Source organism: Notolabrus celidotus, chromosome 2, assembly GCF_009762535.1.
Source record: "Notolabrus celidotus isolate fNotCel1 chromosome 2, fNotCel1.pri, whole genome shotgun sequence".
In the NCBI taxonomy this organism is placed as follows: Eukaryota; Metazoa; Chordata; class Actinopteri; order Labriformes; family Labridae; genus Notolabrus; species Notolabrus celidotus.
In genome coordinates this window covers 34391612-34407132 of record NC_048273.1, presented here as the reverse complement: position 1 = coordinate 34407132, position 15521 = coordinate 34391612, and the positions used below count along the sequence as shown (strand labels likewise).

Here is a 15521-nt window from a genome sequence, read left to right as displayed (position 1 = left end):
ACCAAAGAGTGTGCTCTATGTATCCCAGAGATACACTCCTGAGCATCCCTGGAAATTCTGGGTGAAAAATAGGACTAATGTGGATTTTTGTGGACCAGGGATAGAAGAGTTAAAGGGCCACAGTGTGGATGGCACTGACCTTCAGATGCGGAGGTGCAATACACACTGTTGGGCTGTCTGCTATCCTGGTCTTTTAAAAGTTGCAGGTGGTGGTTGACATTTTGTAAAAATGGGCACCTCAGATTGTGCTCCAGTTGTCAGTGCTGCACTGTTCACTTGGGTATGCTCACACAGGGGTGCAGGAAATCAGGCAACAGGCCTTTATCCTCGCAGGCTTAATGGATGGGTTATGAGAGATTGTCCAGCCACTCTACATGTCTTTTGTGGATTTGGTGAAGGATTACAACCATTTTCCCCCGGGGAGTCTGGGGGGATGTATAGCAGGAGTATGAGTAAAAAGCTAGTGCTTAGAGCCATCAGGTGCTCTTTTTAATCCTAGTGAAAGCTGTGTCTGTATTCTGTTCTATTGTTGTGCTTCACTAGGGTAAACCCTTGTCACAGGACATATCCTGTCGGAGGTTTTTCCTCTGAGACTCTAAAAGTGCAGCCATGGGGTGCTTCTGCCTTTGTGTTCTATCAGGGTGTCTTTCCACAAACACAGAGATGGTTCACATTAAAATACAAGCATAGGTAGATTGGTTTAGTGGTTCATTCTAGTGAACTGGGAGTTAAGCTTTTGGCTTAAAGCTTTTAATTTAACAGTTGATATACGCTCCAGCTCTCACTGATGCAGAAATACTGCATCTAATTTAAAACCCAGCCTCATGTGCATGGCTGATTGTCTGCAGCCTGAGCTGTACAAATGAGATTCACCATTACTTTTTCAGAGGCCATATGAGGCTCACTTCTTCTCTCACCATTTTGGATTAGAAGGGAGGCGGTCCCAGATGGTTTTTAAGGCAGGAAAAACCCCATCACTTTTAAAACTGTTGGTTCAAATCATCTCTTCCCTCACTGAAAGAAGATTTAAAGCGTTTATTTTTTGACTGTGCTCTTTAATAATTAAAAGAACAGCATCAATTATTCACGAATCCAGTTATATTTTACTTAATCTTGTAAGCACTGGGGCTTGGTTTAAACACTAAAAGGCTGCTTCAAATGTCCAGGTTTTTTTACACACTAGGCACATTAATCTTAAACATTCATTGGTAATTAATTTTCTAAACTGTCAAGCTCTCTTAATCTTTTATATGCAGATATGTATAAGACTGGGCTCTGTAGATAACATCACGTCAGTTAGGCCTGAATGCACTTAGAATTTAAGGCTCAAAGATATGAAATGGTGCTGGAGGGCAACTTGTGAACTGTAGTAGTAGATGTTTAATCTGTAATATATCCAGTCACGTGAGGGATTAGACTAATCTGAAGTTGGTTAACTGGTTTAACAGCTTATGTGTGTTATCGTGTCAATAATTGCTTGTTTGAAAGAGCTGAGTAAAAGCACACCTGTGACCGCATTACATCTGATTGAAATATTAATGCGCAGTCTGAAATCAGTCACGTATGGAGTAGTGCAGTGGTGATCCATTGTTTAAAACTGGTGGCAAATCTATGAAGATTACAAGATACATCCATTGATTAATTTTGAACTCGTGTCTTTGTAAAAGCAGTGTGTTTCCATGAGATCTCCGGTGCGTTGCAGTGATTTGGGGTGTTTTTCTCTCCGCCTCTTATAGCTGTGCTGAAATCACTGTAAATCACTGACTGCATCGACAGGCTTATTGCTTGGTTTCGGACTTGCCTTGTATAGTCAACAACACCGTCTCCTGCTAAACAACCACTGCTGTCACACGCAGGCGTGAAATCTGACGTGATGCTCCAGCCACCGTCCCATTCAGACGCTCCTCGGGATCCTCCCTTCAGACAGTCGTGCGTATGCGCCGCGGACGACACCACGGCATTGTCAGAGCAGTATTTAAACACCAGCGACCGATTCACAGAAAGGAATCAATAGGGAACTTGATCCAGATTGATTTTCTGCGGCAATGTAAAGATGGCGAGAGTGCTCCACAACTTGCTGTTATTTCTCATCAGACTTGCGCTGAAAATCAGAGTTTGGGGGTTTTGGTCGTTGATATACGGTTATTGTGCTCTTTGCACCGTCGTAGCCCTCCTGAAACTTTGGTGGAACATCATTCTGAGGCCGACAACCACCTTCCAATGGGTGACTCGTGAAACTCCCCCGGCTTGTCTGAATGACACGTCCTTGGGAACCCACTGTTATGTTAGGATCAAGGTAAGACATACGCGCACTTGGACATGAAAGGTGTCTGGTCACTGTGAGGGGGAAAAGCTCATTGTGTGTTGGTGTGTGTTTGTGTGCGTGAGCCTCTCTGTATGCTAGGATGCTCAGATGTGAAACGCTACAACACCTTGCTTTGCAGTGTTGCGTCGTGAAAAGACAAACAGGCCTGATCTGTGCTCAGATTATGAAGCGTCTGTTGATTTTCTCAGACGTTTTCGGTGAATCGCTGTTTGCTGGTTTGCTGGTGCTACGCTCAGGTGGTGCTGAAGGAACAGCTCCTCCGCCTCTCCATGCGGCGGGCTGCCAGCCTCCAACTAACAACCTGTGCTCAACATGATGCAATTAAACACCCAGGCATGTCTGTCACCAAGACCTGCTGGAGGGACTGTTTTTACTATTATCAGTAAAAGGAAAAGTACATTTTTTTGCATCGTATGAACATTTGCAGAAGTCCTGCTTTTAAAATACACTAAAATTAATACATAAAGTATCTTACGTGCTAAGTAAATACAGCTGGGGGACACTTTTCATCTTCACATTATGAGTCTGTTACTAATGATGGGTGATCCAAAATGTGTGGTTAGTAGCATTTAAATGATTAGTCAGCTAATTCTCTGCATACTCTGATGGGCATATTCAACTACAGTGCGTTTAACAATCTGATCACATATTGTACATCAGTCTTAGTTTGTCGTATACCTACCCCCTGTGGCCATTGCATAAATGCAATGCAGTCAAAATAATACATTTTTCAAGTTTGTGATGTAGAGGAGCGAACAATACGAAAATGTAAATATCCATGTAATGTGCAAGCCAGTTCAGGCTGAACATTAGTATAACCAGGGGCGTCGTAGTGGGGGGAAAGTGGGACTGTCTACCTAATGCCCAAGTGGGGAGGGGGGCCCTTAATGGACCTGAAATAAAATGTGTTTTCTACTACGCTTTTCTTTTGTTTTTGTTTTGATAACTAAAATTGTCTTATTAAATAAATAAACATTCAGAATTCCTTTCTGGGAAAAAAAAATGGGAGTCTCTTCCTGTCGACTAGATTGATCGGCTCAGTGAGATGCACGTCTCATGCCTAAAGTGGGGAATTGTCATATTTTCATAACATCAACTGTGGCTGAATCTGATTGAAAGTAAACTGTAGGTTTTTAGAGTTTTATTTGACTTCATGAGGCCAGATTATACCAAATAATGCCCTCTTGTTGTTATTCAACAAGTCACTTGACTTCAAATAATCACGTGTAAAGAGGTGGACATTCTGAAGGTCAATATTGTGCAGTTACATTTGGAGAAATTGTTTTTAAGAAATTAATAATATTGATATGTAGCTTAGATTTAAGTCAGTTAACCAGGATAGTTTTAAGCATATATGTTTTTTAGTGCATATAAACCAGTATTATAGCAGCATGTTATATTTTGTAAGGTTGGCTGTGGTGATGGGGCCCTCTGAGATATCTTTTCAGGGGCCCCAGAATTTCTGGTGACGCCCCTGAGTATAACAAACATAGCTGATGCTTTCATGTAAGACACTTCAGAAATGCTTCCATTTGGTTATTTATTTGTCTGCAACCAAAGGTTGTAACAGCAATAAATCACTTCTGCTATGATTGATTTCATGTTTGAATGTTATGGAGCTAAGGCAGATGCTCATGTTTATTTAGAGTTAGTAAAAGTTAGCAGGTTTTCTTGGGGTGCTGAGATAATAGTGTGGCAACAACACATTCCCAAGACAGTGACTTGTCCAGTATGCATGATTCATGTTTGTCATCAGTGTTTTGATCCAGAGGTAAATAAGTCAAAGTAAGTAATCTCATTCTTGTACACTTATTCCACACAGCTACACTGAGTCATTGTACAGACCTGTTCTATTGTGTTCTCAAAGTGCCGTCTGTTTTAATTAATTTTATTTTTCAAATGCCATTGTCTGTTCTTCCTCCCAGGAGTCTGGCCTTAGGTTTCACTATGTTGCTGCTGGAGAGAGAGGAAAGCCACTCATGCTGTTCTTACACGGCTTCCCTGAGTTCTGGTAGGTCACAGGGAAATCAGGGTAGGGTGGGGTGGGGTGGGGGTGGGGGGGCAGTTGCGGTAACAGTATTAGCGAGCTCCACTGCACTCTGAAGCAGCACACATCCCAAATGTAAAACTCTGCTTGTTCAGCTGTGTGGTGTTTGTCACATTGGTCACTTCTCTTAAATTTCCCCTGACAAAGAGAATTCCTTACCTCAAGGGTTTCAAGTTTAGGTTTTAATCCCCATAGTCTGGCTCCTGGGCTGCAAAAACCTCACCCACCCTGGGGGGTATGATTACAATCAGTGGAAAAAATGGACCTCCGCATTCAAGATCTCTTTGTCCTGATACGAAATGAAAAATGACGTTGTGTGTTGCTCCTGGATTGAGGCCAGAGAGGTTGTCAAGAGCTGTAAGCCTGTCCATATCTCTAACATAAAATCTAAGCTGCAGACAGAACTAGGATTAATTAACAAGAGAGGCGAGCTCGCTCTGCTTCACTTGCTGTATGTTCTTCACAAGAATGATGAACTGTGCAGAGAGTGACATGGGTGGAAAGAACTCCTCACACTTGCTTTATATGTGTTAATTCCCTCTTTGGAAGGAGAAGTGTATCCGTGCATCAGAGGGAGGGTGCAGGGGTCCGAGGGGCTTACTTTGCTTTAAACCTCATCTATATTCTAAGATGGGAGCTGAGTGCACAGATCTTATACTGACTCATCAGAATCACAGTCAGGGCTCTGCATCTTTTTCCCCCTGCACAGCTGAGGATGAGGAGGTGGAGGGGGGGTTCAGTCCTGATGAGGAGCCTCTGTAGCAGACAAGATCTTCAGTTAGGAGGTCAGCCCAGCCCCCGTGATCAGGGGGCGGTTTGAATCTTAAACAGCCTCTATTATACTGAAGTGACCTTCACCTTTTCGAAGAAGTTGAGTCTTAGCTTCAGGAAAGTTTGTAATGTATGTAACTCTCTCAGGTTTATTTGGCATGAGTTTACTGACACACTTAAAGAGCCCTATACGAATGCTGGACACAACTGCACTGGGGAATGCTTCTTAGTCTGTGAGACACTTGCATAATTTGTCACTCCACAGAGATTACATAAATCCTACAAAGAAACCAAAGATTATGTCTTTAGTCTGGGCTTGGAGACTCCAAATGTTTACTTTTAGGAGCTCATTGTAGGATCAGCTAACAGACATTATTGGATTGTGTTATGGGTAATAAGGGAGCCAGTGTTTAGGGGGCTTGAGATACTTAGAGACAGAATATCCAGACTTTTGCTATATTGGTTTTATAATTATTTTCTATAGCATTTTATAAAGTTCAGACTTCTGGCCGTGCAAAACTATATGGCTGGAGTGCCCAGTTTAAATTATGTTTTGCTACCACAGATACACTTTGGTATGAGTGTAATTTCATACAGTTTATTTCCCTCAGGTTCTCCTGGCGCTACCAGCTGCGTGAGTTTAAGAGTGAATTCCGTGTGGTGGCCATCGACATGCGGGGCTACGGAGAGTCAGACCTGCCTCTCTCCTCTGAAAGCTACCACTTCGATTACCTAGTCACGGACATCAAGGACATCGTGGAGTACTTAGGTAAGAGAAATGCTCGTCTGTAATCTTGAATAAAATCTCTGGGGGTACGGACGCTGACTTGACAGTGTGTTGAGTCAGAAATAAACTTGTTTATCAGTCTTAAGCTGTGGACAGCCCTCAGGCCTGCAGCACGCCATGACAAACTTCCTGTGAGTCATTCTAACTGAACATGGGACATTGTGTAGATCCAGAGCCCACAGCCTGCTGACTGCATGCTAATACTAGCAGGGAGCTCGCCTGAGGCGGTCTGCTCACACCAGCAGCCACTAATGATCACTTGGCCAGAATGATATTTCTTGCTCTTTCGCTGGCAAACCAATGACAGGCTTAACTCAGCCTGCAGACTGAAGAAGATATCAAGTCTGAGCATTGAAATGTCACTGAAGATTGTCTAATGAGTTCATGTACAGTAGTTAGTGTCTGGTAGTTCTATCTTTGTCCTCTCCTTCACACTTGTCACCTCATATTCAAGTGTGTTACAGCTTCTGTTTCAGCACTAATTACTAGATTGCTGAAATAATTTAGATGGTCATGTCCTGACTTTGAAACACACACACACTGTCCTTACTCAGCCTACTTACTTACATCATGTGCTGAAGGGTGATTCTGCTCCATCATAACTTGGATCCTTATTTTAAAGTGATTAGTTTGTTCATTATGACTAATTCATCAACTATTCCATGATAGTTGCCAGATCTTAAAAAGTTTATTGTTAAGATCTGGCAACCAGCATGAAAAAGGACGATGGTGTTGCAGGAAACAGTTACAAGCCAGACAATCACACCTGTTTCAAACAAATTCCATGTTTATCTCAGTTGATTTGGGGAAAAATCACTGACAAACTGGGTAAATGTTAGCCACACTGTGACTGCTGCAAAGTTCTCAGTGCCTACAACAGTTGTGCATACATACAATACAAGTTAGTGGTTGGTTCATTACAAAAATAGCAACATGAGGATTAATTAATTAATTAATACACCCCCTGATGTAATTTATTATTGGATAAATGTTCCTCTTTATTTCCTAGCTTGCTGTTTTATTTGTCTGTCAGCTGCTGGGTGATGACTTTCTGGAAGCATCTGGAAATAGTATTGATAAGATCAGTTAGACTGAATTAATCTTTGATTTCGACTTTAAGTTCATAGTTTTGTTTCTTAACCACAACAACAGACAGAAAGATGCTTTAAAACTCTTTAATTCAAATGTATGCAGAGTCAGGTTAGGTTATAAGTCTGCATGAGCAACACATGTCACATTAAAGATAAAAGAAATACTAAGTAGTGCAGCTTTAGTTCTACAGTTTTAACCCAGTGGTGCCCAGAGGCAACATAATGGTCTGCCATTATTAAGCAGTTTTTGAATCATTCAATATAAAACATTTAGGTTCTCAGGAAAGTGCTCACAAGAGAGCTCCTTAGTTAATGCTTAGCTTTTCCCATTGTTCCAGCTGTCACTGTTAATGTCTTAACAGGCTTTCAGGAGCTTTGCTCTCAATAATGCATAAAAGTTATTTTAGTGGAAGTGGAGTCGAGCATTGATCATATGGTAACTAATTAGCTCAGATTGTTAACTGTTCTGCACAGAGCTCTGTGAAAGCGAACTGTTAGAGCCCACGTGATCCACATTACAGTCCTCTTTTACAATTTGCTTTCTCACCATGCACGTCAAGTATGGTTACAATTATATTCAAAATGAACTCAAATGAACTAAACTCAACTCAGCTTTATGTATACAGCACCTTTCATACAGACATGCAGCCCAAAGCCCTGCACACTGCAAAGAATGAAACAACACAAATGGATTTTAGAGAGAAAAGATGAAAACATGATGGAGTCTTAGAAGACTCCATCATAAGAAAAAATGATATCAACCAACATAAAACCAGTCAAAAGAAAAACTCAAAATAATCAAATACCTGGGATGAACTAAGTTATGAAACAGTGATACAAAGAAACCCTCAGACTGAGTCTGTAGCGCTAGTCCAAATTAAAAGTCAGACTACTGAGATAGCCCTTTAATTACCAATTAAAAATACAGATAGAGCCTGCAACTCTAATACCCAGAGAGGATGAGTTGCACAGTTTCAGACCATAAAAACTGAAGGCATTTGTCGTGAAATACAGGGAACAATAAAAAGAAGAGCTGTGGAGGACATTAGAGATCTGACTGGAAGATAAAATAAATTAGAGATCTTAATGTAGGAAGGAGAAAGGTCATCTTAAGCTTTAGAAACAAGTAGAGAATGTTAAATTCAGTTTTAGAGCAGTGTTTTAAGATGTAAGGTAATGGGATTTATTTTATTTGCTAATGTAAGGTTCTAGCTGCAGCATTGTCAGCTGGTTGATGTTTTCTCACAGGTTTTAGAGGTAAAGTAAGAAAAGGAAATCACTATACTCCAAATGTCTGGTAGTTAAACTGAGAAAGTGTGTTTCAGCATCTTTTAGAGTAAAAACAATTAGATCATTCTAGCAGAATTTGTAAGATTTTAAAAGGATGTTTTCAATAAATTTAAAGATATGAAATGAAGCTTCAGTCAGAGTTTCTAGTCAGTCCCAATGTGATCAATGCTCCCATCAGTGAAGCAACAGTGGCCACTGACAACAAGAAGCTTCTGTGATGCATGATAAGTATGATCCCTCATTTGTCAAGTTTTAACCATCAAAAATCGTCTATCAATAAAAATTATTTTGTGCACAACAAAAACACTCTTTCTTCGTCTTCCAACTGGTGCATTTCGTGAGGTCACACACTCAATATAAAAAAAAATGTGTTACTAGTTTGTTCATTCTGTGCTACAGTAGGAACAGGAAGATTATATTCCATCCTCACCAAGTCTGTTTTGATAAATGCTGTGAAATACACACTGCACCTTTAAACTCTGGCAACCCTGAAATGAACCATTATTTATTGTCATTTTCCAAACATGGCTTCCAGACTGAGCTGTTAGACTGGCCCTCTTTGAATCATTTGTAACATCAGTATTGCAATGAGGCTTGCTTGTATGATTCATACCAGTGGCTGTAAAAGGTGTCTGCACAGGCAAAGGGATTATTTCTGTGCCTCTTGCAATTACATGATCAGAATTCTTCATCCATACGCTCTGACCTTGGTCTGCATTTGGCTGTATGTCATGAAGTACATCCATTTGATGGGTGTAAATGTCCTCTGAGGGAGGAAGCCAGCAATAAAGACGTGAGAATAGTATTGATTTATTTTAGGGCACTGACATGCTTTCATAAACAACACAGCATCAGCCTGCACATCCTGTTTCTTGAATTCTGTCTTCTGTTACAAAAACAAGCAGTCTGATGTGAATTTGCTTTCTTCAAAGGATACAACAGATGTTGCCTTGTTGGCCATGATTGGGGAGGAACCATAGCATGGCTGTTTGCCATTCATTACCCGGAGATGGTGACAAAACTCATTGTTCTCAACTGTGCCCATCCATCTGTTTTCGCAGGTATGATTTCTCTTTGTGAACACAAATGTATTCCTAGATAATATCCTGTCATTTTGAAAGGAAACCATCTTTGTTCATGCTAATTAAAGAGTCTCTGGTTTGGCTCCTGGAGTATTACCATAATTATTGTAATTAATTAGGAAGTATTATTACTTCAATTCAATGTATGCATCCATCTTGCAATTCCTCTTCTGCCTTGAGGGAAAGAAGATAAGACGCTAATTACAGGAGGCTAATGTGGAGCTGGAACAGCTGGTTTAGCTGCTGCAAACAGAGAGGCAAAGTCATTGAGAGTTATCACGTACACGACCTCCCAGCGTGTGCGGAGCTGGCGTTAGAATTAATATTGAACTTCTCTCTCCCCTCTCCTTCAGATTACGCTCTGCGTCACCCGAGCCAGCTGCTGAAATCCAGTCATTTCTTTTTCTTCCAGCTGCCCCGCTTCCCGGAGCTCATGCTCTCCATCAATGATTTCAAGGTGGTCTGTTGTGTGTGGGCTTAAGCGGTTTCAAGGTCAAGGTTGTGTGTGTTTGCGTCTTAGTGTGTGTTGTGTGTTTAGCATGTGTGTTTATATGCATGTGCAGTGTTGACTGTTGCATGTTATGACAGTGTCAGGCTGTTTTAGTGTTTGCATCAGTGATTCTGAAAACGACCTGCTGTTATAGAGGTTAGATCGAGTAAACAAAATAATCAATTTAGACTGTAGGAGTGGTAGATGTTTATACTTTACCAGATTATGTGTGAAGGTGGATGGATGGATAGGCATAATGTGTAATTCCTGATCTCAACTCTATTAATGTTCACATTAAAATGGGCCATTAGGTAATAAATGTATTAGAATTACCAGAGGATCAGTTGCAGAGCGTAGGCTTTCAAGTGATCAGTGTTGGTTTAAAAAAAATATGCAAAGATTAGTTTTAGTAATTTTAGGTTCTGTTCTAACCAAAGTAAACATATATGAATATAAAATACATAAACATGCATATAAAGGATTATGTCAAGGGCGTATTGTATGAAGGAAACACAGGCTGACATTAAAATATAAATTCATTCTTCAGATTAAAGGCATACCTGTAAGGATTGGGTAAGATTATAATCCCACTGTTTTACATGCCAGTATGAATTTTGAGTAGTCCACAGATCGTGACCAACAGAAGTCTTCCCCAAGGTCAATATCAGCTGTAGCCTACACACACGTATATTAGGTTGCAGTAATGAGTAGAGTGGGAGGATGGTTCCCTAGCTATCTATGAGCCTATTGGTCAAAAACTAGGAAGTGATTATCATTGATGAGAGAGAGAGAAGAAAAGAGGACTGTATGTGATGCAAGGAAAGGGAGGTAGTGGGAAGGGGGTGGATACAAAGAATGTGTTGAATTTAAAAGAGAGATAGATTAAGCGTGGCTGTCAAATCAAGGTTTACCTAATTCTTCATCCTTATAACTACATACAATGAACATATCTTCTATTTTCAAATGTATAGCACCATGTAATTAAGGGTATTTCAGTCCACTCTCATGTCTTCATACACAAAATACTTCATTGAAGTAACAGGGTCACATGACTGTGCATATTCTTTTTTTGCTAACTTGCAAATGGAGAGATGACGAGATTTTTCCACTCTACCATTTGTTAAAGCCAGCAGACTATTAGCTTAGCATAGCGTATAGAAATGCAGCAGGGTTTAAGAGTTAACTATCATGCAAAAGATTATTTGTTAATCAATGCAACAAGTCTCATTTGACAGTTAGCTTAGCGGGGTGTCAATTACAAAACAAATGTGATAAACTATTTAATTTTCTAAACTTTAGAGTATTTACTTTTTTAAGCTACATTTTCAAAGTTATACCCAAGCTAAGTTATATTTCTCTGCCTATTATGCGTTCATTTAGAGAGGACAGGATAGAGTAGGAAGCTGTGAGAGAAAGTGGGGAGAGACATGCAGGGAATCAATCACGGCCAAAGTGGCGCCCCAAATTTGGAGGACGTCTTTTAGTGATTGAGCTTCGCGAGGCATTTTTCAATCACTCACCTTACTTTTACATTTTCACACACTTTACTTTTAAATGTTCAACTCTTCCTGTGTTGGCGTTTTTTAAAAGCCGGCAGTAAGTCAGGGTGCCAGAGCTGTGAGCCAAGGTCATCAGAGCTGACTCATATTTCATTGACACTGCCGTCCTTTGTAAATGTGTTTCACTGTAGATACAATTCCAGCAGTAACATTAACTCACCCCAGTGTGTCTGCTGTGTCTGCTGTCTCCGCTGCAGGCTCTGAAGGCCTTGTTCACCAGCCGTAACACAGGGATCGGGAGGAAAGGACGATGGCTCACTGCAGAGGACTTAGAGGCCTATCTGTATGCCCTCTCACAGCCGGGAGCTCTGACTGGAGCCCTCAACTATTACAGGAATGTCTTCAGGTGAGGCAAAGTACACTCACTGAACAAAAGGATTGGTCTTTAGATTTTAGGTAAAGTAGCAGAGAGAGGAAAATTTAAATCCATCCCTGTGATAAAAAGTATTAACATGACATTATAAAAAGTGTTGGTTATTAATAGCAAACTTTTGTTAAAAACTTTAGCGAAAGTTAAAGCCCTCTTGTTGTTATACTACTATATATTATATTACTCAGCTCTTATTAATGAGACACTCATCTTCCAGTTACACTTTATTTTGCAGCCAGAAGAAACATTTACTATCTTACTAACCACAGACTAGCATACTATATATTATTAGACATTAGCATCATAGCTTCTGTTGCAGGCATGCTGTTGTCATAGGAGATCATTTCAGCGTCATTACCAAGCAGCAATCACTGGTCTCAAAATATGAAGCCCATGCGCAAGTGTTATAAACTGCAATTCATTGAGAATCTGCTTGAGGCTGGCTGCAGAAACACAGGAAACCACATACACACCCATTCAAAGAAGACGATCTTTACAGCATTAATAAACATGTTTACAGCCTGGTTCAAAAAACGGCTTGGGTCTACGTAGCTAATTTCTCTATCGGCACACACTGTACGGGGGGCAATTTTTTTTCTAACGTGACTGTTCAGAAGATATTAAGATTACGAGTTTTTGCCCAAATAAGGACATGACTGATGTGACTTCTGGTCGGGAATGCATAGCTGTTGACTAGGAGGCTCAAACTCCGCCTCTTTACGTCACACTATGCCTGGTTGAGTTACGCATTTCCAATATGGCTGCTTCTGTCGATTGGCTTCAAAACAGCGCTCAGGAACAGATTGGTGACATCACAGATACTGTGTCCATTATTTATACAGTCTATGGTCCTTACATTACTCTGAGACGCCAATGACCTAGTCAATTAATCAATTAATCAATTAATCAATTAATCAATTAATCAATTAATCAATTAATCATTCAACCATTATTTGTATAGCGCCAAATCACAACAAACGTTATCTCAAGATGCTTTTACAAACAGAGCAGGTCTAGACCACTCTATGTCAAATTATGAACAGAGACCCAACACCAAGACATGATAAGACTCAGTCTTACCCCACCTTATCCACTATGAGCATTGCACATTGCAGTATTTAGCTAGTTACAGTGGCAAGGAAAAACTTTCTTTAACAGGCAGAAACCTCGAGCAGAACCAGACTCATGTTAGACAGCCATCTGCCTCGACTGAGTTGGGTCTGGAAAGAGGGATAGAGGAGAATAAGACACAGAGGGAGCGGTGATAGTGATGAGACGAGTAGTGGTGGCTGTTGCCGGCGGAGTCCAGCAAGTCCGTATCAGCTGGAGTCTGGAACATCCACAGCAGGCGGACGTCTACGGCAGCTCAGAGGAACCTACGAGACAAGGGAGCTCAGGGACTCCAGAGACCTAGTCTTATCTGTGTTTGGTTTTTGTACAGTGTGAGGAAATAGACACTTTGAGAACAGTTGATGTGTACTTTTCAAAAACTTCATGTCAAGTGTGTATAAAGAACTAACAGTGTTGTTAAAGAAACTTTAGTAGCACCATCTAGTGTCAGAACTCCGATATAAGGAATAAACATGACCATGTCCACCGGCCAAAGTGAGGTGAAATATTTATACTCATACTCACCGTCATTTTACCATATGATACGTGACTAGCTGGCCTAGAGTGATCTTCACAAATCAGATCAAAGAAAGTATCAGTGCATGCATTTTAAAACATGTGAACTGAACATGCATGGCTGGGCGCGCCATCTGCTCTATTTTCAAGCAGTGAGTTCTCTCAGAATAGCTTTTATATGCTTACGTAAAACAAATATCACTGACCCATGCTCAATTAGCCTCTCCACAAGCGCATACTGTACCTAGGCCCGAGGGACACAAATTCATAAATACTCAGAAACATCCTTCCATTTTACTCATGCCGGCCCGAGTCGAAGAGGCTGAAGCGTATTAGATGACCTTTTTAGTGAAACACAAAGCTTCGTGAAACTCACAGGATGCAGATATAAGCAGGAGTCCTGAAAATACATTTTTACACACTGTATTAGATTAGTGGTGTGCTAATTACAATACATATCCGTTTATTAAATTAGAGCCAGCGAAAAAGACGAAAAAAGGAAGATGAAAAAGAAGATATTACATTTTTGCTGATGCTCGCATTAATCTGTAAATTCAATCTGATCTGTTATAGTCAGCAAATATTGTTAGAATTCAAGTTACACTTAAAGCTTAAAACAGGCATCATGTAATCTCAACATTATCACATAGTAATGCATACAACCCTCATATTGCATCTGCACAAATGGTCACTACCTGGAAAACCAGCACCCTGAATCAAAGGCAGCAAAATGAAACTCAGCCATTACAAGTAGCTCTTTTTTTTCTACATTGTTTTGCAAATGAAATATTCTTCTAATAACTTCTATATCAACATTGCTTTATTTGACATTCTTTTCTTTTAAAGACTTCTGACACCAGAAACTGACTTGTGTTGTTTTTTCCTTTCTTTCCTCAGCTCTCTCCCCCTGGGCCAGAACCACGTCAGGTCTCCAGTGCTGCTGCTGTGGGGGGAGCGAGATGCCTTCTTAGAGCAGGAAATGGCGGAGGCATGCCGCCTCTATATCCGGAACCATTTCCGTCTCAACATCATCTCTGGAGCCAGTCACTGGCTGCAGCAAGACCAGCCTGATATCGTGAACACCCTCATATGGACCTTCCTCAAGGAGGGAGAGGGACGCAAAAGCTACAGGAACTAAATCCACAGAGAGGCCTCCTCCAGCCCCTCCCCCCGTCTCCCCTCTCACTTGCCACACCTGGAAGCCTGGAATATGCCTGTGATACCAAGCAACATAGTGATAATGCAATCATTCTTTAAATCTTTCACATTTCAGATATTTTTTAAAGACATCAGCGGTTCCCGAAAGAATAAAGCACACGTCACTGGAGAGGACACTGGGCAGTATGTGTGGCACATATTCAAGATGTTTTTTGCACATGACTTCCGCCTTAAAGTTTGTCAGTTACAGCATTACAAATGTGTGGCAGAATCTCCTTGTGACTTGTATTGTGTGGTGCCTTTTAACTATCAAGTTGTCGCAGTGTAAAGATGTCCTGAGAGACTGGGATATGGTGTCGTCTGCTGTACTGTACTCTGCTGTCTCATCGGGTCGCTCCACTCTTCTTTGGGCACAGTCCTTTGGGAGCCATAATGCTCCAGATCCCTTTATCAGGTAGTGTTGTGGAAAGGAGGTTTCTTTTTTGTAATTTTTCCTCAGAGATACTTGCTCAATTGTAGAGAATGTTGTTATCTTGACCTTCATGTATAGAAATGTCAGTGATGGTTGACTATCGTACTATTTTGTATCTATTCCTACACTCTGCATTTTGAAATCCACTGAGCCAGATCTACACCATTTGATTTTATAAATAAACTAAGTGTCAAACTGTCGGACTACACTGCTCTTTTAAAAACTCTGGCCTGTTTGAGGATAATAATAACAGTGGTGTGTTTGAAACGCTGCTTCATGCACACATGTGTTTGCCTGTGAACAGTCACTCTAAGCTTTTACACAAAGGAGATAAGAAAACACCAGAAAGAGTCATGGTTGTGCTGTTAAATTTAGCACAGAGCCGGGTAACACAGTGGCTGCTGTTGGTTTTATTTTAGACGACAAACATTTGGATAAAATGTGTTTCTATT

At 40.7% G+C, this 15521-nt stretch overlaps 1 protein-coding gene across 1 annotated transcript; it reads left to right on the top strand.

The window, feature by feature from the left end:
- The first annotated feature begins 1789 nt into the window (after positions 1–1789).
- On the top strand, positions 1790–15264 carry ephx4 (epoxide hydrolase 4). Its single transcript, XM_034711662.1, has 7 exons — positions 1790–2296; positions 4252–4337; positions 5756–5913; positions 9245–9373; positions 9748–9851; positions 11641–11789; positions 14337–15264. Exons 1-7 carry the CDS (start codon positions 2054–2056, stop codon positions 14575–14577), a joined length of 1110 nt encoding a protein of 369 aa, XP_034567553.1. The 5' UTR covers positions 1790–2053; the 3' UTR covers positions 14578–15264.
- Positions 15265–15521: the final 257 nt, after the last annotated feature.